Below are 27,113 nucleotides of genomic sequence, written 5' to 3'. Positions count from 1 at the left end.
CCCCAGTTCTGTGCCCTCCCACCCTTGCACACACCCCTTGCAGGCTGGTGAACTCAGAGCTATGATCTGATCCAGTATGGTTATTCTTACATGCTTAACTATCCCCTGCTATCACTCAGAAGGATTTGCCAGTCTTTAGGGGACTCATGTGCATAACTTGTGAACAGGTCACATCTTATTGCACTTAGAATCCCCAGTAACCTTCTCACTAAGTTTTGTCTAGTAACCTATGTATGTATGATAGGACCAGCCAATTGCACTCTATCTCCACAAGAGTAGCCTTTCCTCATTCATTTCATTGGACCTTAACTGGCCTGCCTCTATGCCATCCCAATGGGGCTGGAGCACTGGGGTACCACTTTTAAGAGAGGCAGGCTGTTGCTTGCTTTTCCCCAGCAATGCTGATCTGTACCACTGGTCACCCATCAAGGCGTGTCCTACCTAAAAAACACTTCCTAGGAGGAATGATCCACTACTGTAATGAGAAATCAAGGGGGTTACAGCATTTAAAACTTAAGCGTACTAGCTGTAAATGTATTTTAAAAAAACTTGATTCTACTATATGTCCATATTCATACAATACACATGCACTATTACAGCTACTGAGAAGCACAAGTTTTGACCAATGGCTGTTTGAATATGAAAATTTTCAAGCTTTCTGTATTGCTTGAAGTTTGATTTTCATCAAAACAAGCAATTGTTTCAACTGAAACTGAAAAGTTTTCAATTTTCTTTTTGTCTCTCCAGTTCCAGTGGTAAAAGGAGAGAAGAGGTTAGGGCAGTGGTCCCCAACCTTTTCGTCTGGCAGGCACCAGTGGAGCATCCGCCGAAATGCCGCTGAATTTCTGCGGCATTTCGGCGGCGACGCCTCTCGTTGACATCGCTTGTCGGTGGCAAACAGCATCATCGAGAGGCGTCATCACCGAAATGCCACAGAAATTCAGTGGCATTTCAGCGGATGCTCGACCGCCGGCCAGGACGTGGATGCATTTAGATGCCGGGCACCCATGGGCACTGTGTTGGGGACCCCTGGGTTAGGGGGAATGAAAATTGAAAACCAAACTTTGCATCAACTCAAACTGAAATGAAGTTTTGTTTCAAAACTTCCATTTTGAAAGCTGACAAATTTTCGAGTATCTCTAATAGCATGATAATAGTTTGAACTTATCAAGCTCCTTCTGAGTCTATCAGAGCACTCAATTCACTCTCTACATCCCTCTGAAGCAGGGGAATAGTCTTCATTTAACAGGTGGGGAAGCTGAGGCACCAGACCCGTTAAGACACTTTTGGTCAGTATCACACAAGGAGTTGAATCTACAGTGTCAAAAATGGAATGTGTTATCCCCACTGGATGCAAATGCATTGAGGGAAACTGTAGTGTAAACAGGGCTCCTGAGTATATTACAGGTTCCAGTGGTATTGATGCATCAATTTGAATTACAGATTCTAATTTTTCTAGTGTAGAAAAGTCCAGAAACGTCATAGCAGAATCAGAAGTAGAATCGATATATATTAGTTCCCATTTTTCAACCACAAGACCATTCTTTCTCCCCTTTTTGAAGAATTCTGAAAATGCATGGAGTTTAAACCACTCTGTCTTTCTGCATCTGCCAAATGAGGTATATGATTATGTGTTGCATGATTAGATGTCTATTTGGCACTCTACGGTCTGTCATCTCCTCTCCCCCCGGGCTCTTCCTTCTAAAAGTTGCACAACATTGCTGTATTTTGTTTCAAGGGAATCATCCTCTTTATTCAGTGCCATGAGCATTAGCCTAGTTTACATTTTCTGCCCTCAAAGGCCCTGTGCTATGTGGCAGCCTTCCTTCTGAGGTGGCCTAGATAGAATCCCTTTACAAGGGCACTTCCAGATTTCCTGCAAAGGGCATAGCAGAGACTGCCCTGTAAACTTCTTGGGACAGAAGTAAGCATGAGAACAGGACCAAAAAAAAAAAAGCAGAGACACTTAAAGGTAGTGGGAAAGAAAGCAAAGAGATTTTTCTACCACATCAAAAAAATTTGGCTTCCAAAAATACATAAAGTGGAACACAACTTATGAAATCACCAAATGCTCTTGCTGGAATTGCAGAACATTTAAGTAAGGAGTATTTCATTAAGTTGGTAGGTTTTGAATTTTTCAAGTACTGTGTGAAGTTATGGCTAGTTTGCATGTATTATTACAATTTCAATATGTGAAAATAATTAAAGTTGTACCATAGGTACAGTTTGTTTGTTTTTTTAAGTGAAAAAAGTTTATTAATTCATCTCCAAGCATTCTACTGTGGTTCATTAGCAAGATACCACATTCAGTGATAGATTTTACTCTGTGCTTATTTCTAAACTCAGTGCTACAAGACCCAGTGCAGACTGGTAGTAAGTTAGTAAAGAATTTTAACTTCAATTATGCAGAGCCGTAAGAGAAGCCATCACTTGAGACATTTAGAAGTAGACAAGACAAAGCTGTGATGGAAAAGGGCACAGGGATAGATTAGTTGACCCATTGCATCATTTCTATCTCCAACTTCCAGGATCCTATCAAAATATTTTTCATTGGTTTTCCATTCCACCCCTGTGCTGTATAAACCTTTATCAAGCTGACATTTAGATGGTTTATTTTCCAAAATGGAAACATTCATCAGTATTATTCAAGTAAGGTGATGATGACATTGTCGTCTTTTCCTTGCCAAAGCATTTCACCTTCAAACTGAACCAGCCCATATTTTCTTGCTCTCAGCAGGATTCCCACTACTTTATTGGAAATAGTCACATATGTTTCAAACAGCTGTCGGAATGTCACTCTTACATTTCCATCATCTCCTTTCTCCCCAATATTTCTCATGATCAAGCATAGCTCTTCCACTTCCTTTCCCACATGTGTGTGGGCATCTTTCCCTCTTTGCTCTGTTTTAGACCCTTCAGGCGGTCTCCCATAGATGGGATCTCCTCTTTGGGGATGCACAGACCTAGTCACGGGCTTGCTATCATTGCTGAATGGATTCTGTCTCTGATAATCAATGTGATCTTCTGCCCAGCTCTGCCAGCTTCTCCTCAGGTCACCTACTGCGGTGAGTTGGGTTCTGGTGGCTCCAGCACTCTGCCCTTTGTTTTCCTCCATTTCTCAAAAATGTTTTGTGGCATCCAAGCAGGAGTCAAAGCAATGCACTGCTGGAACAGCAGCTTCCTGTATGCACTCACAGCTGCGGAGGAAAATAACACTTTACATTCATATAGCTCTTATCTAAAGATCCTTAAGTGCTTATATAAAATATTATAATAAAAAATGAAATAGTTTCTGGGTCTTTTCATCTTCTTAAAAATCCATTCACATCTTGTAGCAGATGTAGCATCCAAAGCCCCCCATACCTCCACTTCTTTCAATTGTACAACCTGCATGAACTGAAAATAACAGTCCTTACTCAGGCAAAAGTCCTGGTGATTTCTATGGGAGTTTTGCCTGAGTTAGGGCTGGAGGCTTAGACCAAAGAATACAGTAAAAATCTGAGTGAGTCATTATGTCTGCTCCTAACTCAACAACAATCAAAAACATAAAATAACCCTAATTAAATAATAAGTCACTGAAATAATGTAGGTCCATAAATTAAACAAATTAAACTTTGAGTCTGTTACAGGACATACATTTCCTTCAGTTTCCATACAGATATACCATATAGCCCAGTAGGCTTGGGATCAATACAGTATAGCCTTTGTGAAATAAAAATGCATTATAATATTTACTTACTTTTTCATGCAATTGCATCTTTTATAAAGCATTCACCCTTTGTAGCACAGACCATACCCAAATAATCTGTTCTGATATTTTTTGACCTGTTCATTGCAGCTGCCTGCTGACAGACAACAAAACAAACCAGTCATCAAGCAACAGCCTACCAATAAGTGCTAAGGGGTGGGGATTTTCTCTCTCCTGCTTATACACTTAAGGTGGACACACAAACCATGCTTTGAAGATTCCCAAAGCTGATGTTAGTTACTCTTTACAGAAAACATTATCCCCTCATCTGCGATATGCCATACACTGATGCACAGTGTATTAAAAGGGATTTCAGTGGTCACACAGGCTGAAAAGGAAATGGAATCCCAACAAATTTTGATATCTACAACTATGCACTTCAAACACTGAAGCATGTAAGACTATAGTAGATGGCACTCCCTTAATATGCTTGTTCTGTACAGCAAAGTCAGGGATGCCTGCTAAGGAAAATGTGCATTGCAGCACTGCAGTCAAAAGACCTTTTGCATGTGGGAAATGATATACATGGGCTGTCCTAGATCTCATTGAAAAGAAAAGGATAAGAACTATGGAATCAGCTCATGTGCAGCTATAATTATTTGATATATAGAAAGATCATGTGTAGTTGTCCCACTTATAGAGATGGATCCATTTGTATTAGTCTTTTCTTTATACCAGCCTTATACTTTGGCTGTTAAAATTAACATACTAGGACCATCCAATACAAAAGAAAAGCTGTAGGTGTTTCCCCCCTAGATGGGGTTGGGGTGGATGGGTTAATTACTGTTTTAATTTACAGTAACACAAACCTGACCAGTTTGATAACAATGCAAGGGAAGATGTTTTGTATGTTCTCCTATAACTTAAAAGTTAAAATTTCATGGCAATTTGTCTATAAGCAGACTGCAGTGCTGCTTGTAGTGAATTCCGATATAGAAATACTCCATTAATAATAAATAAGAATGGCATTCCCAAATTGCTCCAGTGCATTGTAATGTGTAAACTTCAATACCAATTATAATGAATTTATGCTCATAATGAAGTATTTCTGGGTGGAAAAAGAATGACTTCACTAAACATTTTTACTATAAATGGTTTTGGAATTATGCGTGGGGGATCACACAATGGTTGTGAAATATAATTTAGAAAAACAACAGCATGAGTTAAATCATTGTTCATCAGAAGTGTTTTGAGGATTTCTCCCACCCCCATTCAAACTCGTGATCATTATAAGATCCCATGACACTTGCTACAGGAGAAGGGAGTGTTAACTCCAGTGTACTGGTCAAATTCCAATTTGGATAATTACATACTGCTTACCTAAAATTCGCCCCGTAGGCTGAAACGAGGGATTGTTTTTCGTTTCCCCCTCCTAAAATCAATTATGTAATGTTGTTGGTTTAATATGGCTGTCCTATTCCATCCTCAAAACAGTTACTTTTCAATAGCAGAAATGGTTTATATATAAAAAATATATATAAAAAATAGTAGAGAAATGGTTTATATATAAAAAAATATACAATCTGTAAAATTGTTTGGATTCTTTCAGGATCTAACATTCTGTATAAATCATAGCTATCACATGTGCAGTCAAGCAGAATTGAGCAGCACATTCATTACAGAGACTCAGCTTGTGCTTTTGTTTGGCATTTACAGTGAAAATGTGAAAACAAAATTTTATGAGATAATACTAACATGAAGTGTATCTCTGTTCACATGTGCATGTAGCTGGTTCAGATTTTAAAATACACTAGAAATATACAAGCTTATCTGGTGTTATTTGCATGAGGTGTTTAAAATTTTAAATCTCCCCCCCGCAAACAAGATTGATTATTTGTTCACTCTCTTAACCCGTTTAGAAAACAGTATGATTGGAATACAGTGAAGTATTCAGCGTTCCTGACAAAAGAAAGCATGTGAAGAGAAAATCATCTCGTCAAAGATAATTTTAAACAATGGAACAGATAACTCCTACTTACAAGATGCCAAGACAGAGACTAAATGGCTAAAAAAACCTCAAATGGGTCAGATTGGAAAAATAAAAGTGGTGACCTTCCGCTAATCTCTTCCTGCAATCCCAAACTTTTGTCAACAACCCCAGACTAGCTGGATGTTTCTGCTGAAATCATTAGCAGTGAAACTGTTAACAATGTTGATAAAAAATGTGTCAAAATTAGGTTTCAGCATTAAGATTCTGAGACAAAGGGGGATAGCTGACATCTCTCAAAGCTGTTCTGTCTGTAGACTCAGACAGTACTGCCTCTGTTCAAATTTGGAACGTTTTCTTTGAGATTATAAGGGCTAGACATTTTTAAAGTGAAAGTGTAAATTCTGCAGAAACCAATGAGGTGACCATAGAAGTTCTAGTGTAATGCATCAGCCAACAGCAGCTCTTTCCAACCTCTGAACACAAATATATAAAGAATGCAGTCCATGGAGCTCTTATAAGTCATGAGCAAGATCTTAAAATCTACAAGGAAAGCTATCATATGACAACAACAAAAAGCTGGAAAACACGAGTTAAGTGTTGAGTTGGTCTAGTGCTAATAAAAGGCTTAGTGAAATCTGGATAAGCTAAACCTTTCAGTCAGCAAAATAGAGACACCAGCCAGTAGGGAATTACAGTAATCACACCTAGATATTGGAGGGGGGGGGGAACCCAAAACAAAGGAGAACAAACCTTCAAGAAAAATACAGGAAGAAAGTCCGCCTTTTTTATCCTCATGTCTGTCACAATCCTGAGTATCTCTCCATTTTCTCCATCTCCATTCACTTCCCATCCTCACAACTCTATGCAATGGCTACTGTCCTCTTTGGATGCAACTCCCTTCAGAAACTGTTGATGCCTTCTAGTCCATCTTCTAGATAGAATCTAGATTGTGCCACTCCTTAATCAGCTGGAGGGGTCAATGGTGAGCAACATGAGTACTCCTGCCCTCCAGAAGGGAAAGCCTCTTGCCCTCAAGAGCATTTCCAAACTCTAAGGTAGTATTATTTTGTAACATTTGTATGTCACACCATTAAAGTTGGTAGTGCTGCCCAAAGCATTTAAAGACAGTCCCTTCCACCTAGTGCTGAAAACAGCTACCATAATCAGAAAGCTAGGTAAATGGGTTGGAAGTTTTTGTAACAATTCTCTACAAGAGTACATAGGGCTTAAGAGAGATAGACATTACTTCACAGGATGTGAAATCGGGACCAGAAATGGAAGTCAGGTCTCCTGCACTGCCAAAGTACTACCTATAGACCACAGATGCTGCCAAAACCATCTTGCTTCTAATTGATTCCCAGGCTTTTTTTTTTCTTGGTAGCTCAGTACTGAAGTGGAGAACAATGTATATGTATAAAGCATCTTCCATACTCAATATATTAGACTATTTTACAAAACAATATATAGTGGTAGTGAAACAACTACATTGGCGAGCTTAACAGCAGGGGCTCAAACATAATTTTGGACATTACAACCTGGTTCCCTGAGATGGGGCGAGAAGGCTGTTGGCCATGGCACTAGGCATAAACCATATCTTCTTGAAAATTGCAATTGGATCTTTAGGGCCTACTTGGGCATCCAACCAGGAATAAAAAGGAGTCTTAGCTACGTAATTTGTCTTATACTTAGATTGTAGGCTCCCTAGGATGTGGCTCATCTTTTTGTTCTGTTTGTCCAGTGCCTAGCACACTGGGGTCCTGGTCTATGAGTAGGGCTCCTAGATGCTACCACAATACAATAACAATCTCTTTTCTGAAGCTCCCTTTCCCAATACTGCCCTGCAGCATCAATGTGGCATTCCAGGGCATGGCAGAGTCTGGCCCTGCACACACCCTACCTGCAGTGACATACTTGCAGGCAAGAGTACTTAAAGTAACACTCCTCTTGCTGGGGTTCAACTGAGACCTTATGAAATGCCACCTCCTTTGGCCCTTCAGGCCCAAACCCTCCCTGCCTGAGGTTCCCCATTTCACCCGAGCCAGCCAGCCAGCTCTGTCAGACCCCACAGCAGCCCCTGGCCTCTCTGGAGAGTCTCTTCCACAGGCCTCCCGCTGCCCTGGGCGCTGGACGCACAACCCCGCCCTGCCCCGGCCTCTGCTCCTCCCCAGAGAAGGGATCCCCCCAATGGGGCTGCGCTCACGTGCAAACAGCCCCCCGCTGGGGCGGCTCCCGGGTTATCCCCCGCCCCCGCGGCTCCCCTGTGGGGTCAAAGGAGACGCGTCACGTCCCGAGAGGGGGAGGCGGCCCCAGTTCCCGCCAGATTTCCGTGGTGGCGCGGCCTCGAGTCTGGCCGTTGTTGTGACGCCGGCCGGCGGCCGCAGACGTGAGCCCGTAACGGGCCGCAGCGAGGAGCCCCGCCCGCGCCTCGAGGCGCTTCGGCCTGCACGAGCCCCCGCCCCCCCCTTCGGCGGCGCATGCGCGGTTGGGCGGAGCACTCCATGGGCTATGGCGCGCTGGCCGCTGCCGAGCTACCTGCTGCTGCTGGCGCAGGAGAACCTGGAGTTCCGGCTGCCGGTGAGAGCCGGGGCGCAGGGGCGGGGCAGCCCCCGCTGGGCACGTGCCTCCTGCCGGGCAGGAGCTGGGGGGTAGCTCGTCCCTGCAGCACCATCGGTGTGTGCGAGCGGAGGGGGGCGTGCAAACCTCGGCCCCCCGGCCCGCTCCCTCCCTTGCCAGCTACCGCTGCCCCGCTCGTGGGCAGGCTGCTCTCTCGCTTCCCCCCTGTCGCGGGAGGGAGGGTTGCGGTGACTCTCTTTGGGGACTGTGCCGCCTTCCTAGCCGGGCATCGAGCTGGCCTGTGTGTGCCCCGTTGGCTGAGATGGGCCCACGCGCCTGCTTGTATTTTCGGTATGTGGGTTAGCGGAGGGAATCATCCCAGCTCTGCCCTGCAGTCATTAAACGTGAACCCAGCAACAGGGAGAGGATAGGGCCAGCAATGGCTATTAGTCAAGGTGATCAGGGACACAACAACCCCATGCTCTGAGTGTGTCCCTAAGCCTCTGACTGCCAGATGCTGGGACAGGACGACAGGGGATGGATATTGGGCTAGATGGACCCTTGGTCTGATCCAGTATGACCGTTCTTATGTTCTAACAAACAGAGTATTTACAAAAAAAAAAAAAAAAGAACAGGAGTACTTGTGGCACCTTAAAGACTAACAAATTTATTTAAGGTGCCACAAGTACTTCTGTTTTTTTTTGCGGATACAGACTAACACGGCTGTTACTCTGAAACCTGTCAGAGTATATACAGAATTACAGATGTACCGTTTCTGTTGGGGGTCTTGTCTCCAGAGGCATAACTGGTTGCAAAAGCTCAGTAAATCTAGTAAATTGGATTGAATTATCCTGCTGAATAGTTTTAGCAGGTGTTTTTATGGCTAATCTGAAACTCTCTAAAGTGGAGTTTGAGGCCCAAGTATGTATAATTTAGTATATACTCAATTTCTGTCTCTAATAAAAAAATTAGTTTGTTTTGAGTCTTCTACAGAAATCAAGAGTTTTGTTTTCCCAGGCTGGTCAGCAAATATCCTGTGCATTGCAGTATGTTTCTGTCTGGTGTATGTTCCTTTGGGGGCCATTTTGCATAGCTGATAATATGACATCCAGATAAGTATTTTTTTTTAAAAAGCTCTTAGTTGTTTAATGGTAGTCCTGTGTTTTAGGACTATTTCATTAGAGTTAGTAGGTCATGGATATATATATATATTGAAAATGATTGGGTGAAGGTTACATCTCTTGTTTATTCCCCTTGCTTGCATGAAGATTTCTGTTTGTATATTCATTTTTTCACAGGCTTTTGATGGGACTGAAATATGGATACCTTTATATATGCCTTTACACTTCAGTCCAGGTTGCTCAGTTGAGTCAAAAGTTCTTTCAAATATATGAAACAAACAAACTTACTTGTCTTTTTTACATGTTTGTTAACAAGTGTCCATAGGGTAAAGTTCTGGTTAGATCATTTCTTAGAATCCATGAGGAATCCAGTTTAATTCTGGATTATGTTGGTTTTTGTCAATATCTGTATTTTATTTAAGGATGCTAAAGGATAGTTTGGTAATGTTATTGACATTGCAAATATCTCTGTTGTTGGTAAGATTGAAGGCATCTCCACTTGTGCATGTTGGGCTAACTAGCGTACCTGACTATGTCTCAAGGAGTGTTCAAATTGGAAGCTTAAAACAAATAACATAAGAAGGGTTTCCTGGCTATTTTTGTTAGTGTTGCAATATTTTGTCTGATGTTTACAGCGCTATGTCAGTTCTTAGGTTTGAGTTTCTGAGGTTTTGCTTTAGTTCCTGTCTTGTTTTAATGGAGGACTGTGACTCTATCTCCTTTTTTCCCCATGTAGAGCCATGTGTCTTTGCTACAGTCTTGGGCTGAGAGACTGTGTGAGAGAGGCTAGGGGGGCTCAGTGAATGGCAGATATTAATTCTGTATTGGTGTTGGTTGTTGGTATTATTGACGGGGAAAGGGATGAGATTTATATAGGCAAATTTTAGGCACACTAAGTAGGCAAAGCAACAAAACCAGAGCAAATCCAACTGTCTCATCGGGTGTATCTACACAGGAATAAAAAATCTGTTGCTGGCCTGGGTCAGCTGACTCAGGCTTGTGGGGCTCAGATTCTGGGGTTGAAAAAGCATTGTATAGAAATTCAAACACGAGCTGGAGGGTCCCAGAGCTTGAGCTCCAGCCCGAGTGTGGACATCTACAGAGTGATTTCTAGTCCCACAAGCCTAAGTCAGCTGATCCAGGCCATGCCACAGGTCTTTTATCTCTGTGTAGACACACCCATAGATACATATAAAAAGAGCGAGGAGAAAAAAACAAGAGTGTATTTTTTAGCTCTAGTGAATACATCTTCATTGGCTGTTTCAGGGCACAGAGTGTCTTGTCCTCTCTTCTCTTCAAACTTTGGTACCAGGTAGGATTTTCAGAGATGATTAAGGCCACTTTTAAGTTTGGAATTATGTTTGGAAAGCAGCTAGCACACTGTGGGCGCTATTGGAAACAAATACAGTAAAAGATATGTTATCCGGCACTTTACCAACCGGAAAGCTCTAGAAACTGGCATTTTGGGAGGGGTTGCGGGGCGCGGGCTCTGGGAGGGAGTTTGGGTGTAGGAGGGAGCTCGGGGCAGGGGTTTGGGGCATGGGAGGGGTTTTGGGGTGCCAGATCCGGGCAGCGCTCACCTCGGGCAGCTCACTGCAAGTGGCAACATGTCCCTGCTGCTCCTAGGTGGAGGAACAGCCACGGAGGCTCTGTGCGCTGCCCCCACCCCATCCCAATCGCTGGCTCCACCTGTGGGCAGAGACAGTGCACAGAGCTGCCAGCCGTGCCTCTGCCTAGGAGCAGCAGGGACATGTCGCTACTTGTGGGGAGCCGCTCGAGGTGAGCACCGCCCAGATCCGGCACCCCAAAAGCCCTCCCGGGCTCCAGCCCTGAGCCTCCTCCCACACCCAAACTCCTCCCCTAAGTTAACTGGAATTTTTGACTTATCAGCACCCCCTATTCCCCCAGCATGCTGGATAATAAAGATTTTACTGTAATTATAAACCCTCCTTTTTAACATTGTCAGGAAACATCACCAACCCATATGTAATATCTACCCATGTGGTCCCATGACTACTATGATCATAATGAACCAACTAATGGCATTTTATTCACCTTGTGCAAGCTGGCAAGTAACTTGCTTTTGGAAAACTCTAGCATCCTCTTATTTTCTATAGAAAATAGAAGAGGAAAAGGGTCATAATAGCAGTCTTACTAAAATAGTGGATGACTAGCATTATCCAGTGATTTTTGACAATACTGAATGACTTCTTCCCTTTGTCTTCCATCCCCATGTAATTCTCAGTCCATAATAAAATGTAGGCATATGTATTTATAAGGATAATTTTGTGAGGAAATAGGTAGTCATCTGTTAGAAAATGAATGGGAAGTTCATCATTTCAGGATATTTATTGATATGGATAGATCTCCAAGAGAAGTATCTTGAGAAACAACAGAGACATCAGAGATTGAAAGCCTATTCTAGTTCATTATTCTCTTGTTCCTTAGTACTTAATGGTTGCTCGGGGATTCATAATCTTCCTGCTTCAGTTTACAGTCTCTAACTTCAGTTACTATGGAAAATGCACCCAACAGAGCAAGTTATCAAGATCTCTGTAAGCAGAGAAGGAAGCAGAAAGAGGGACTCCTGCCATTGTTTTCCTCAAGAGGGACTTGCCTTGCTAATAATACACTTGAATCTTTCTATGACTAGACCCATTACCCAGAATTCAATTATAGTTATAGTCAGTGTACAACCTTGTTAAATATTAGCAATTTCAGAGAGAGGTAAGTATAAAAATGAAGCACACTGGAGCTTGATAAAATGATTAGGCTAATTTTTAACCTAATCCCATTGTGCATTGGATTACTAATCAATGTATTACTACTATCAGAGGGTACTTGTAGGCTGTAGTAAAAAAAAAAAAGGCTTATTTTTAAAGTGGAATATTTAAGTAAAATGTAAGTAGTCATTCGCTACCACAATGTCAGATTTTTCTCCTCTCCTAAGATTTTTAATAGTTGGCTCCTCCTATAAATTGATATTGGACATAAGAACTATTATAACTTTGTTGTTGAAGTCTCTTTGAAATTTTGTTTTTAGTATAAAGTTATTGTAGATGTATGTGAAATTATGGTATGGGAACAATACTTCTGTTTTCTAAAAAATGTTTTGTCCTACAATGTTTTCATTGTAGGAGATAAAGTCCTTGCTCTCACTTTGTGGTGGACAATTCAGCAGTCAACAAGAAATTCGTATAAATGTAAGTTGTAATGTTTTACTTGAAATAAATATATAATATATATGGGCTACTTGTGATAGATTGACTTGACTTATGTATTTTCTTTGTATTATCTTTATTCATTGTGAGTAGCTGATCAAATTTCAAAGATGCTTGGGAGAAGAGAGCATTTTCCAAAAACTGTCATTGGTGGAGTTTGTGTCTGCCTTACATTCAATTTCATGGCATTTCTGTGTGTGTGTTTGTGTGCATGTAACGCAAAAACTTTTGAAATCTGCATCTAGTCAATACCAAAATTTTAGGGAACACTCTAAACATCAGCTGCCAGAACCCTATTGATTTTGGGGAGAATTAGAAGACAAAAAGGGGGGAAATGGAGGGCATGTGGTGCTGCTGCTATATTTAGCATGGTCACAGCTTCAAGCATTCTGCAATTGTCTCTAGATCAAACAGCTGGTTGATGGCAACCATCAACACTGTTCAGCATAACAGTACTCCTACTTATCCTCCCAATAGAGTTTTAAATGCTGACACCTTGAATGACTTATCTCCCAGAAAAATAATGGTATGGGGGGAAGAATGGGGGACCCTGCTGTAGGAGGAGTGGGGGGCACACAGAACCCCTGGCAGGGAAAAGGAGAATAGGAGACCCAGGAATAAGGGGAGGAGCTATGTGGGGGCACACAGAATCCCCAAGTGATGGAGATTGGGAGTACCTCATATTGGCAATGGGATACGTGGAGCCTCGCCATGGGGGTATGGAGGTTCACACAGAGTTTCTGGCATTGAATTGGGGGGATAATAGGAGACTGGGGCGGAGGGGAAATGGTGGGTGTGTCACAGTCTGAAGTGACTTAAGACCATGAGTGTCAACCTCAGGGCAGACTTTAAAAAAGCAGGGCAGAAACCCTAAGGTGGTTGTACATTCTGTAATTAGATTTCACCAACCCAGTAATAAATGTAAACTCCTGAAGCACTGTAACAGACTTACGATGGAGTCACAGACAGTCCCCTTGGGCATTCCAGTCTATCTTGTCGCCCAGGCAAGCTGGACTATGTGATAGATCAGGGGTGGGCAAACTATGGCCCAGGGACTGCATCTGGCCCTCCAGACATTTTAATCTGGCCCTCAAGCTCCTGGCAGGGAGCAGGATCCGGGGTTTGCCCCGCTCCAGTGCTCCAGCCGGGGAGCGGGGTTGGGGGCTTGCCCTGCTCCATGTGGCTCCTGGAAGCAGCAGCATGTCCTCCCTCTGGCTCCTACGCATAGGGGCAGCCAGGGGGCTCTGCAGGCTGCCCCAGCCCCAAGGGCCGCTCCCGCAGCTCCTGTTGGCTGGGAACAGCGACCAATGGGAACTGCAGGGGCGGCACCTGCAGACGGGGCAGCGCACAGAGCTGTCTGGCCGTGCCTCCGCATAGGAGCTGGAGGGAGGACATGCCGCTGCTTCTGGGAGCTGCTTGAGGCAAGTGCCGCACAGAGCCTGCACTCCTGACCCCCTTCCGTGCCCCAAACCCATTCCCCAGCCCTGACCCCCTCCCACCCTCCGAACCCCTCGGCCCCAGCCCGGAGCACCCTCCTGCACCCCAACCCCGCATCCCCAGCCAGAGCCCTCACCCCCTACCGCACCCCAACTCCCAATTTTGTGAGCATTCATGGCCCACCATACAATTTCCATGCCTATATGTGGCCCTCGGGCCAAAATGTTTGCCCGCCCCATGATAGATGGTCACTTTACACCAAAAATAACAATAATATTCAGGTTACTTGCAGTCCCAAAGGACCAGTCACTTGCCCCCGTCAATTGTACTAAATCTCAAACCAAGGACTACACCTGTAGCCAATCCTGTGATAAACTAACTAAAGATTTATTAACTTAGGGAAAAAATGAGTTATTTACAAGGTTAAAACAGGAAATATACACACAAATGAGATACAGTCTTGGACTTAAAAAGGTAGTATAAGCTTCTATAATACACAGAGCTGCTTATCCTTTAGGGCTGACCCATGCCAAGCAGCATGGGGATCTCTTGCTTATGTTTAGGAATCTTTGCCCCTCAGAGTCCAGACAGCATAAAGAAATCCTGTTTCTCCTTGTCAGGGATTTTTATCCCCTTTCACCCCAGAATCCAAGCTGAACATGGGATGAGTTCCTGCACAGGTCTCCCCTTCCTGGAGGGAGTGAGGAATGCAATCAACAAAGTCTTTGTCCTTTGTTACACAATAACTCATTTGCCTTCAGTGGGCCATCTTGTGTGCAGGGCGAGCACTTGAATTTAATGCTTTTTTTTCCTGTTTGGTGAGTTACACAGTTACAGAGGTTTACAATGCAAAGTCTCGATATAACTTTATACCATGGGATACATATATTATAAGAAGGATTAATACATGCAACATCCTACAAGTATTTCATAGATCTAAACACATTCTTGTAACACTAATATCGATTTTAACTATGCTAACCCATTGGTAAACCAAACAGGATTTCAGCTGTGCATATGTCAGTACTCAGTGAGGTCCTGGGCCTTGGCATCAGTTGGTGCCTGTTCTGCCAGCATCTTGGGTAATAGAAATTATATGGTGGGCCATGAATGCTCACAAAATTGGGGTTGGGGTATGGGAGGGAGTGAGGGCTTTGGTTGGGGGTGTGGGCTCCGGGGTAGGGCCAGAAATGAGGAGTTCAGAGTGCAGGAGGAGGCTCCGAGCTGGGGCGGGGGAGTGGGCTGTGTTTGGGGGGGTGAAGACTCCAGATGGAGGTGCGGGCTCTGGGGTGGAGTCTGGGGATGAGGGGTTTAGGGTGCAGGAGGGTGCTCTGGGCTGGTATTGTGGGGTTTGGAGTGCGGGAGGGAGATCAGTGCTGTGGCAGGGGGTTGGGGCATGGAGAGAGGCTCAGGGTTGCAGGCTCTGGGTGATGCTTACCTCAAGTGGCTCCCGGAAGCAACAGCATGTCCCTTTTTTGGCTCCTACGCGGCAGCATGGCCAGGCAGTTCTGCATGCTGCTCCGTCCGCAGGCACTGCCCCGGCAGATCCCATTGGCTATGGTTCCCGGCCAATGGGAGCTGCAGGGACAGCATGCAGAGCAGAGCCTCCTGGCTGCCCCTATGCGTAGGAGACGGAGAGGGGCCATGCCGCTACTTCTGGGAGCCACGTGGAGCAGCCCCCAACCCTGCTCCCCCGCTGGAGCGGGGCAAACTCCAGACCCCACTCCCCAGCATGAGCTTGAGAGCCAGATTAAATCGGCTAGCGGGCTGGATTCGGCCCGCGGGCCGTAGTTTGCCCACCCCTGCTATAATGTCTGCTTTCTACCCCTTCATGTGACGTCTCAAAATAGAACTGTTGAAGGGTAGTTGCCATACATGCTACTGACTATAATCTTAAAAGAAATAGTGCCATCTACTGGAAGTCTGTTGCTTCTTTCTAAAGCAGTTGAGCCATGAGAATTGCTAGTCTTTGCAGTAGCTGGAGTCCTGATTGGATTTGTTTTTTTCTCTAAATCTAATGTGTGAGTGTCTAGAAAGGTGAAGGTATTAAATTTTAGTCTTAGCAGTTACTCAAAACAAATCAAGCAAGGATAAATAAATGTAAATACAACTGTAAGGTTATGCTTCTACAGGATTCTTTGAGGAAGAATGAATAAACAAGTCGACAGTCTACTATTTTGGACTATCTACACATGCTAAACAGAGCGTGTGTGTGTGCATTCCAACTACTCCTGTTTGACCTCAAACATTACCTCCTCGTATTTATACAGCAGTTAATATTAGAACCAGAAAAAGGTGTTCTTGTACCTTTTCACTGCATATTGTAATTCTATATAAGTAATCTTAATTGTTTAGTGTATCTTGTGATATCCTCTTCTTAGCACTCGGATTTCTTGTACTGTCTTTTTATTTCAGTCTCCATTTTGGATTCTCAATATTCCTTCAGAAGAGATGGCAAGAGGACTAATGAAAAGGACAGTATGTGCAAAGTAAGAGTTACAAATCATGTATAGCTGTGCAACATGTTCAGCTATTTTGTGGCAAATATTTTTACATGGAATCTTTTTTTTTTTTTAATTTCACTGTTGAAACTTTGAAAATGTGTACACATTAATGAAATGAAATATGGCTGATTGAAAAGAATCCGTCTTTATTCTTTAGTTTCAAGTCTCTTTCGCAGTCTTATCCTGTGTTCTTCATTGCAGAGTACAGTACTTATTTCTTCACGTTAACAACCTTGTAGCAAAGTTGTTTGGACATCTTGTCATGTTAAGTTAGTGACTTTTTTGAAGGAGAAAAGGGAGAGATTTTTTTAAATCCGTTTGGGTATATTTTTATTTTTACATCAGTTGGAAGTGATAAGAGTTATACACTGAATTTTAAAAAAGGAGTACAGAGTAGCTGCTTCCTGGCTTCACTCTTCCACTCCTGAATGCTGAGTACTCAGCCTGTGGAGCTGCAGCAGAGAGCAGGTCCTAGGGTGGGGAAAGTTTTCCAGGGAGCTAGTGCCATCCTCCCTTAAGATGAGGTCTCCTTGTTTTGGAGAATGCAGCCCTATATGCTTTTCAAACTGCAGAAGTCGGTGACCATTATATGGCACTTTGCAGACCAGATTCAATGGTCTGGGGGCTGAAAAGAAAGCCTTATGTCTTTTTGACTGTCGATTGCGTCTTATATTTAGTTTAATCTATGCTGAGCTATGAGTGTGCTCATGCAAATGTACCTTTATATGGAAAAATATAGTTGTATTTCCTTTGGGGATAAATTCTGCTCTACTTCAAAAAACAATGGGGAAGGAAACTGAAAGGTATGGCGTTCTCAGCAAAATGTTTTTTGAAATTCACCTAAGTGGTAGTGATCTTTTATAAAGGGTGCCTTCAACAAATGTATTTCTAATATGAAAGAAAAAAAAATAATTAAGGACATCCCTTAGAAAGAACGAACCTGGCATAGCTGCTCATTGTATTTTTTTCACCCATTGTGCCCACACACTAGTTTTAGTATAAGGTTATTAATGGTTTTCCAGGTTGCTAGCAATGAAGGTGATTAAATACTGTACTCTGAAGCACTATTAAAAAAACCCAACACCAGCAACAAAAAAATGAATGACGTGGTCTTTGCCAACAGATAGATAAATAGGTGAGATATGGGCCTAAGACCTTTTTTTTAAATACCCCTCTAACATTAAATCAAAAGACAAAGATTAATATTCAGTTCTGCTTAATGCAGTTTATACTGTCAGCATTTCTTTAGCTCTTACTCTGAGTAATTTAAAATTTCACAGTAGATAGAAACACAGATGCTGTGAGAAGAAATAGCAGACTGTTCAAAAATGTCTTATTTTCCAGGGGAAATGCTGATTACAAATTTAGCTTTAAATAACACTTTCAGGAACTGAATACATTAATAAAATGACTTATTCTGAGTGGCTTTTGTTGTTGCTTAATAAAATATAGCTCATTTACATGTCAGTTTGAGCAAACTAGAACCTTTGAGCATTTTGAAGAATTTCCTTAAGATGTTAGACCCTTATCTTTGAAAATAAGGTGCTGCGCAGTGACTAATCCTTAGATACTTTGTCAGAGTTCTTAACATGTGATGTACTGTAACTGCACCATAAGAATGTATAGCAATATATGGTACCATTAAAGTTCCTGGTACTGAAAAAGGGATTTTCTGACATGAAAAGGCCATTGGATTAGGCTATATGAATGGGAGAAAAGACAAACTATGGTGTATATAACTCTTCAAAAGGAAGAGTTAGGGCAGGGGCGGGCAAAGTTTTTGGCCTGAGGGCCGTATTGGGTTTCAGAAATTGTATGGAGGGCCCGTTATGGGAGGCTGTGCCTCCCCAAACAGCCAGGCGTGGCCCGGCCCCTGCCCCCTATCTGACCCCCCTATTTCTCGTCCCCTGACCGCCCTTGGACCCTCCGCCCCTAACTGCCCCATCCAACCCTCCCTCTCCTTCCTGACTGCCCCCCGGGACCCGTGCCCCATCCAACCACCTCTTCTCCCTGACTGCTCCCAGATCCTCCACCTCAACTGCCCCCCCACCACGGCCCATCCAACCCCCCTTCCAGATTGCCCCTCCCAGGCCCCCTGCCCCATCCAACCCACCCCTTCTCCCTGTCTCCTGACCATCCCCAGAACCCCCGCCCCTGATTTCCCCCCACTGCCCTATCCAACCCCCACTCCTTCCTGACTGTCCTGTCCCCTCCCCGGGACCTCTGCCCCATCCAACCCCCCCGTGTCCCAGACCGCCTCCGGGACACCTGCCCCCATTCAACCCCCCTGTTCCCTGCCCTCTGACCGCCCCACCTCATCCACACCCCTGACCACCCCCCGAACTCCCCTGCCCTCTATCCAAACCCCCTCCCCTGCTCCTTTCCCCCTTACCGCACTGCCTGGAACACCGGTGGCTGGCAACGCTACAGCCGCGCTGCCCAGCTGGAGCCAGCCACACCCGCACAGCACAGAGCACCGGGTCAGGCCGGGCTCTGGAGCTGCATTACCCCAGGAACTTGCAGCCCCGCTGGCCAGAGCATTGCGCCGGTGGCGCAGTGAGGCGAGGCTGCGGGGGTGGAGGGACAGCAGGGGAGGAGCCGGGGGCTAGCCTCCCGAGGCAGGAGCTCAGGGGCTGGGCAGAATGGTTCTATAGTAGTATAGAAAGCAAAGGAAATCCATAAAATGTTGGTGGTGGTAATGCTAATGCTAATGATCTGTCTCAAAATGGCATAAGACAGAACATCTTAAAAATGAGGCAGAACCTCTGATGGTAGCTGGTCCCGTTATACCTTGGGTATTACAGCACAGTATAATGCTCAGATATAATGATACCTAAACACTTTGAAATAGGTAAAGAACAGAATTTCAGCCTGAATGCTCTTTCTTGAACTTTTTAAACGTGAGTGAAATTTTGTTGGTGAATCATACCTGGTAGCATTAATTACTACCATGCTAACGTTGTTAAATGAAGGATATTTTTTAAGGATCCCATAACATAGGAACTAAAATTTGCATCTCCAGCTTGTGATGCAAGAGAGGGAAAGCATCACTGAGGGCTTGGCTACACTGGAGAGTTGCAGTGCTGGTGAAGGCTTTCCAGCACTGCAATTAGTAACTGTCCACACCTGCAGGGCACATCCAGCGCTGCAACTCCCTGGCTGCAGTGCTGGCTGTACACCTGGTCTGCTTGGGGTATAACGAGTGCAGCGCTGGTGATGCAGCGCTGCTCGTCAAGTGTGGCCACACACCAGCGCTGTTATTGGCTTCCAGGGTATTAGGAGATATCCCAGAATGCTTTTAACTAAATTACTCTTTGTTTTGTTATGATGCCTCTCTTTGTTTTGTTGTGAACTCGGGGCTGCAGGAGCTGCTTATCTAAAAAACAAACACAGCTCTTGTTTGCTGTGATCAATCTGTAACTGACTGTGAACAATCAATTGAGATAACCCACTACCTTGCTGTGAATGAGGCAGGCAGGGGGATGAATGTCTAGCTAGTGTTTGCTTGAGGAGAGAAACAGCGGGGGAGGGGGAGAAAGGGAGTCCGTTGGAGCAGCTGCTTATCTGGTCTGCAGGCTATTTGCAGTTAAGAGTGAATGGGGGGTCGAGGAAATGTTCAGATTTTGCAAGGCAGGGAGCTGACACACAGTGTCGGCTCCAAAAATCCACTCTCTCTCTCTCTCTCCCCCGCTCCCTGTCACACTCCACCCCACCCCCCTCTTTTGAAAAGCACATTGTTGCCACTTGAACGCTGGGATAGCTGCCCATAATGCACCACTCCCAACAGCGCTGCAAATGCTGCAAATGTGGCCACACTGCAGCGCTGGTAGCTGTGAGTGTGGCCACACACCAGCGCTTTCCCTACACAGCTGTACGAACACTGCTGTAACTCCCAGCGCTGCACATCTGCAAGTGTAGCCAAGCCCTGAGACCCCAATTAACAAACCCTGTTTCCTGAATCAGGGCCTGAATATGTTGAGCAAGAAGACTGTGTGAAATAGGGTGTTTATTTTATAGGCATAATTTTCTTCACTGACTGCAATCTAATAATCATGGAATTTCCAGGTCTATATTTGAACTGTGGGGTCAGGGAAAATCTGCAGAGGAACTGTACACATCTCTGAAGAACTACCCAATGGAGAAGATGGTACGTGTATAAAAATCTAGGCGATTAATTTCACAGTCACACTGGCTAGCATTGCAGTTTGTACTAACCAAAAGATGTTTTTTCTTTATTTTAGGTTCCATATCTACAGTCAAACTCAACATACAAAATACATATTCATGCATTTAACAAAACACTGACACAAGAGGAAAAAATCAGAAGGATAGATGTAAGTGGATTTTTTAAAAAAAAATAATTTATTTTCAACTTCATGTATTCATATGAGTACAACAGTGTTAACACATTTACGCTTGTGTTGGGATTTTCAAAAGAGTTTAAGGGAGTTAGTCACCCTAATCTCGTTTGAAATTGAATGGGAGTTGTGTACCTAACTCAAAATCCATTGAAAATCCCACAGTTGGTACTTTTCCTAATAGATCTCACTCAAAACCTTTTTATGAAGAAAAACAAGTATCAGTGTACCTATTTTACAGATGGGGAAACTGAGGCACAGAGGTGTTAAGGCCAAAATGTTCAAAGTTGGATGGCTAAAGTTAGGCAATGGACTTCTGGACACAGCACCTCTGGAACTCTGGCCATGTTCAGGTGCCTTTACTTTAGGAATTTGTGTTTGGAAAACTTTGACTTAAGTGGCTTGCCCAATGTGATACAATGAGTTAGCTGTAGAGCTGGAAATAGTCTTCTGATTCCTGGTCCTATGCCCAATCTGCTGGACCATGCTGTCTCTTTGTTAACTAGAATAGTGTTTTAATCAAGAAGCATTGGTAAATGAATAGTAATTTTTGTATATTCCCATGGTCTTTTAAAGAAATTGTGACTAGTGTACTTATGCAATCTTTATAACCACCTATTTTATATATCTTGCTGAAATTTTCACTATTAATGTTGATTCTCATTTTTATGGTGTTGGGTTGCAGTAAGGAAGTTTGAGCAAAATTCCTTCAGCTGATTCTCACTTACAGGGGAGTTGGGATGAATCCTCTCTCTCCCCCTCCATCCCCCATTATGGCTAGAATATTTTTTTTTAAATGTCTACATGAAAAATGTCTGAATTTTTAAAGTAGACCTTGGTGTAGCTATAGTCCTTACTAAGAGCAGGTACCTTTTGGCTTGACTTGAAGAAAACAAAAAAGTCCATATGTAGTATTCACAGCAGATCTCTTTTAGAAGTGAGCAATGCATATGTAATAATAAACACAATGGCTCCTGACCTATCTTCAATCCAAAACCATTCAGACTTTCTTTATACATCAGAAAGAAGCTAAAGAGGGCAATCTCAATCTACTTTGTCCCCTTCCTGTTTTCTGGTAACTTTTAATGTCTTATTAAGAGATGTTTTGTTTTTCTTGTCCTGGCTATTTAAAAATTTGCCTCAGGAAGAATTTGTTTTTGTTATTTATACAGGCTCTGGAATTTCTGCCATTTGAAGGGAAAGTGAATTTAAAAAACCCAGAACATATCTTCTGGATTCTGGAAGATTATGGAATGGACCCTAACAACATTCCAGAAGAACCTCTTGATTTGTATTTTGGTAGATGGGTGAGTGGTAAAAACTATATCACATTTTAGTAATTTGCATAATCAGAAAAGCCAGATTCTAGCATCATTACTTAAACTTTATTTTTTTTAGAAATTAAATGTAAGTAAATTTAAGGCTTTAAAAAAAAGTGATAAATTCTCTGCTTTTTAAAAATTTACTAGTTGTTCATGCCACCATATACAGTATAATGCAGAATTTTGGGAATCCTTATTGTGAGTAAGAAAAGGCAGGTTAATTCATCAGTCCAAACAAAAATGAAAAGATTAAGGTGTCTGTGAAGAGATTAGACATGAGACCCAGTGAATTTTAGTGCCACTGTACATCCCCTTTATGGCAGCTCTGCCAGCACAGAGGAGCTATACTCCTGTCCACTGGAGAGTTCTCCAACATAGGAGCAAGTATCTGCAACACACAATACTGGCTTAATAGTACTACACAGCCTCCCTGCGCTACCCCCAGAGTAAAGTTGTGTGGAGGGAGGTATGTGGCTGAAGCACCACTCTCTAGCTGTTCCAGGATCTCTGAACAATTTCCTGAAGCTATAGGCAGCTGGATCCAAATTAGGGCATCCCTGAGGCTGTTCTAATCTGCCCCTAGGGACTCTAAGTGGCCCCGGATGACACCTATGTAGTTTGTTTTCCCGCAACCTGTTTCCCATGGGTCCTATTCCTGCAACTCCACGAGCTAAATACGAGTCAACAGTGTAACACTGTTGCAAAAAACCAAACATCATTCTGGAGTATATTAGCAGGAGTGTTGTAAGCAAGACACAGGAAGTAATTCTTCCGCTCTACTCCACACTGATTAGGCCTCAACTGGAGTATTCTGTCCAGTTCTGGATGCCACATTTCAGGAAAGATGTGGACAAATTGGAGAAAGTCCAGAGAAGTACAACAAAAATTATTAAAGGTCTAGAAAACATGACCTGTGAGGGAAGATTGAAAAAAATGGGTTTGTTTAGTCTGGAAAAGAAAAGACTGAGAGGGGACATAATAGTTTTCAAGTACATAAAAGGTTGTTACAAGGAGGAGGGGAAAAATGTGTTCTTCATAACCTCTGAGGATAGGGCAAGAAGGAATGGGCTTAAGTTGCAGCAAGGGAGGTTTAGGTTGGACATTAGGAAATCTACCTAACTGCCCTCACAGTTAGGTAAAGCACTGGAATAAATTGCCTAGGGAAGTTGTGGAATCTCCATCATTGTTGAACCTGCTCTTCAAAATCTCCAAACACCTGTCAGGAATGGTCTAAGATAATTCTTAGTCCTGATAATACTTAGTGCAAGGGACTGGACTAGATGACCTCTCGAGGTCCCTTCCAGTCCTATGATTCTATGAACTTGGGATCTCAGAAGTTGTTGACTCAGCGTAAATCAGAAGTTGAGTTTCATAGAGCAGAAGACTGGAAGTGCTGGACTTTGTCCCCATCTACACTATATAGGAAGTACTGCCATGTTTTTTAAACTGGCTGGGACATGTTCATCTGATCCATGTACAATAAAAGTGATTGATTTGTGTTCATACAGCAGTGTCTTTCACAATACAGCCATGATTCAGTCACAATGGCATGTCCATATTCTACCATGCCACCTGCCTAACTATATTTGTATCAGTGCATCCTGGGAAAATCTAAACTGGTCTCTTGTACTGCTTCAGCAAGGATAGAGTATCCAGAGGTCATGTTCACGGGTAGGACCAGCAGTACCTGGGAAAATCCACTCTTGGATGTCCTAGTGCAAAGAAAACTAGAAGGAAGGAAGACCAACCAACCTGTTTACACAGACTTTGATATCTGGACAAGACCCCTAACCAAGTAGTAAGATCTGGTTACAAGAAGACAATCGTGACCACCTGGGCTGCTAGCAAGAATCCACACTCTTAGCTACTAAGAGTATTGTCCACCTTTGTAACTAATGTAGAGAAGGCCTTGAGTTGCTGCAACACTGTGAAAGGCCTAAAGTCATTGTTGTCCCATCTGTACTGGCTTTGAATATTTAAACATAGAAACCTGTTTTTGATTCTACTATGGTTTGGCAAGACAGTTTGTATTATATCAAACTATGCTGGCACATGGTGGCAGATTAGTGTTCTAACGTGGTTTGACCCTGCCTATGTTGGTTCTGTCCAAACTGTGTTAGAAATATGATGGTTGAAATTCTCATTAAAAATGTATGCTATTTTTTTCAACAAGTTCTGGTCTGAAGACAGTTTGCTTTTAACAGCACTTAAACATAGCTTATAAACATAACTGGAAAACCAGTATATCTAGGACCTTAATGTAGAACTTAAGTGGTTTGTGTGTGTAGCCATGCATTTACATAAATACTTTAATATATTTGAGTTTTTTTAAGGTTAGCTTTAATTCTGAATTTTCTGGGCGTAACCAGATGGCTTGCCCCATAGCATATGTCTGCATTGCATCTGAGAGCAAGCCTCCCAGCTCACATCTACAGACTTGTGTCGGTGGTGCTCAAGCTAGGGCATTAAAATTAGCCGTGTAGACATTGTGACTTGGGCTGGAGCTTGGCTTCTCGAGCCGCCCTCAGACTTCAGCACAAGCTGCAAGGTCTCCAAACAAAGCTATTTTGCAGTGTGCTAGCACAAGCCCCAGCTGCACAAGTCAGTGGACTCAGGCTGGGTGGCTCACTCCTGGATGCAGTGCAGACATACCCTTATGGGACAGAGGCCTGGGTCCAGCTGACCCTATTCACTAATAAGGTGACCAGGTGTCTGGTTTTTGATCGGAACACCCGGTTGAAAAGAGATCCTGGCGCTGACTGGGCCATTGACTGTCCGGTTGGCAGCGCCACCCAGTGGGGCTGGCATGCTTTTTGCTAGCCGCCGAACCGTGCGGCTCCCAGGAAGCAGCTGGTATGTGTCCACCTCGCTCCTATGTTTAGGGGCGGCCAGGGGGCTCTGCACACTGCCCCCACCTCAAGTGCCACCCCCACAGCTCCAATTGGCCGGGAACTGTGGCCAATGGGAGCTGCAGGGGCGGTGCCTGCGGACAGAGCAGCATATAGAGCCGCCTGTCCATGCCTCCGCATAGGTGCTTGGAGGGGGGACGTGCTCCTGTGTCTGGGAGCTGCTTGAGGTAAGTGCCACCCAGAGCCTGTACCCCTAAACCCTCCCCTGCACCAGTGCCCCTATCTGAGCCCTGAGCCCCTTCCTGCTGTCCAAATACCTCAATCCCAGCCCAGAGCCCCCTCCCACACTGCAAACCCCTCTGGCCCCGCTCCTGCACCCCAGATCCCTCATCCGCGGCCTCACATCAGAGCCCGCACCCCCAGCTGGAGTCCTCATCCCTCCATCCCCCTTATCCCAACCCCAGCTCAGAGCCCCCTCCCACACCCTGAACCCCTCATTTCTGGCCCCAGCCCAGAACCTGCACACCCAGGCCAGAGCCCATACCTCCTCCCACACTCCATACTCCAAACCCCTTGGCTCCATCCCTCACCCCAGAGCCCTCTCCTGCAACTCAAACCCTTCATCTCTGGCCACACGACCCAGCTGGAGCCCTCACCCCCACTCGCATCCCAACTCCCTGAGCTAGCCCAGTGAAAATGAGTAAGTGAGAGTGAGCAACAGGGGGAAGTGATGGAGTGAGTGAGGGTAAGGCCTCAGAGGAGCAGTGGGGCATGGGTGGGACCTTGGCAAGGGTGTTCGGTTTTGTGCAAGTAGAAAGTTGGCAACCCTACTTACTAAGGAGGCACATCTGAACACGGATCAGCTGATTTCCCTGTAAAAAGTAATAGGAAATGGAAGGAGGTGGACTGAGAGAATTTCAGGGACTGCCAGAGAAAGCAAGCCTGGCAGTGGCTTTTGGAGATACCTCAGGGCAGAGACTAAGGCCAGCAAGGTAATTGCTTGATGTTTTCGTGTTTTTATTTTTGGTTTGTTGTTTGTGGGGGTGGGGGAGGGAAAGCCAAAGGGACCTGCGGGACTGATCTGGTTTGTATTTCCTTGGGGAGCCCTGAGAAGGAAGGAGGAAGGTTGAAGGTGGGGGCCTGCGTAGCAAACTCAAGTCACACGAGGATGCCCCAAAGGTAGCTGACACTATAACGGTTGGTAATTGCATCATCCCTGTAATTGATGAATAGCCTAAAGTCTGGGAATTTTACTAATAGGCCAGTTCTTTTATAGAGAAGTCTCATTTCTATATTTTCAGTGGATTCAATCCAGGTGGCATACTATTCAATGAAGAATGCCTGATATTCTGTTTGTGATGTAATATTATTAAGACTGTTTATTAGTCTACTTACGTATTATATCTAGGGCCATCACATTGACTTTTTCTGAATGTTCCTACAGATTGCGGATGGGCAAAGGGAGCTTATTGAGTCATACAGTGTAAAAAGGAGGCATTTTATTGGGAACACAAGCATGGATGCCTGCTTGTCTTTCATCATGGCAAATCATGGGAGAGTAAAAGCAAATGATGTTGTGTTTGATCCATTTGTTGGAACAGGTATTTCTTTTTCTACTGCTGAAAAAAATTGGGCATTGCTTGCTTTATATACATTGTGTGTGAAAAGTAAATTATTTAGGGGAGGGACTGTCTGTCTGTTTTTGTTTGTACAGTGCCTAGCACAGTGAAGTCCTGGTTCATGACTGAGGCTCCTGGTCCTGGTTCATGACTGGGTTCTGCCACAGTACAAATAAGAATAATTATAAAATCAACTGCTTGGTTATTTCCCAAAGCCCTGTAGGGGCAGTGGTTATAACTTCAGAAGGACTGGGTAGATTTGCTGAAACTGTAGAACAAAGTACCTTCCCAATTCTTTATTTACCTCGAGTAACATTTTTAAAAGCGCTTAAGTCCCATTTTCAGAAGTTATTTAACTGTTTAGGAGCCAAAGTCACTCTGACTTTCAATAGAACTTAAGTTCCAAAATTATGTGAAATTTGAAGTTAGACTCCTAAGTCACTGTAGGAAC

General features: G+C 43.9%; 2 protein-coding genes across 13 annotated transcripts in view; one reads left to right on the top strand and one right to left on the bottom strand.

The window, feature by feature from the left end:
- Positions 1-2,595: 2,595 nt before the first annotated feature.
- On the bottom strand, positions 2,596-8,068 carry LOC120401961 (actin-binding Rho-activating protein-like). Of its 12 annotated transcripts, none has more exons than XR_005596875.1 (4): positions 7,879-8,010; positions 6,429-6,645; positions 3,740-3,842; positions 2,596-3,197 (listed from the first exon to the last, which is right to left on the bottom strand). XR_005596875.1 is itself a non-coding variant. In XM_039532235.1 (2 exons), exon 2 carries the CDS (start codon positions 3,113-3,115, stop codon positions 2,642-2,644), a length of 474 nt encoding a protein of 157 aa, XP_039388169.1. In that variant the 5' UTR covers positions 3,116-3,197; positions 7,937-8,068; the 3' UTR covers positions 2,596-2,641. The 12 variants fall into 12 exon arrangements, 3 of the variants coding, with proteins under 3 accessions (XP_039388169.1, XP_039388168.1, XP_039388167.1); XR_005596877.1 differs by lacking the exon at positions 7,879-8,010 and adding an exon at positions 5,069-5,120 and having other exon boundaries at positions 3,740-3,845; positions 6,429-7,862; XR_005596874.1 differs by lacking the exon at positions 7,879-8,010 and adding an exon at positions 5,069-5,120 and having other exon boundaries at positions 6,429-7,862.
- A 46-nt stretch (positions 8,069-8,114) lies between these two features.
- The window catches only part of TRMT11 (tRNA methyltransferase 11 homolog), a 49,884-nt gene continuing 30,885 nt past the window's right edge, over positions 8,115-27,113 (top strand). The window contains exons 1-7 of the mRNA XM_039532231.1: positions 8,115-8,252; positions 12,490-12,555; positions 16,426-16,499; positions 20,580-20,661; positions 20,756-20,848; positions 22,045-22,179; positions 26,488-26,644. Of these exons, the coding sequence (XP_039388165.1) occupies positions 8,184-8,252; positions 12,490-12,555; positions 16,426-16,499; positions 20,580-20,661; positions 20,756-20,848; positions 22,045-22,179; positions 26,488-26,644 (676 nt within the window). The 5' untranslated portion in view covers positions 8,115-8,183. The remainder of the gene's footprint in view (positions 8,253-12,489; positions 12,556-16,425; positions 16,500-20,579; positions 20,662-20,755; positions 20,849-22,044; positions 22,180-26,487; positions 26,645-27,113) is intronic.

The sequence above is a fragment of the Mauremys reevesii genome, linkage group 3 (genome assembly GCF_016161935.1).
Source record: "Mauremys reevesii isolate NIE-2019 linkage group 3, ASM1616193v1, whole genome shotgun sequence".
NCBI classification, from domain to species: domain Eukaryota; kingdom Metazoa; phylum Chordata; order Testudines; family Geoemydidae; genus Mauremys; species Mauremys reevesii.
This window is presented reverse-complemented; position numbering and strand designations above follow the sequence as displayed.

Excerpts from the sequence above, each read along its gene's own strand:
- LOC120401961 (XM_039532235.1), bottom strand. The coding sequence starts at position 3,115 with ATGGAGGAAAACAAAGGGCAGAGTGCTGGAGCCACCAGAACCCAACTC.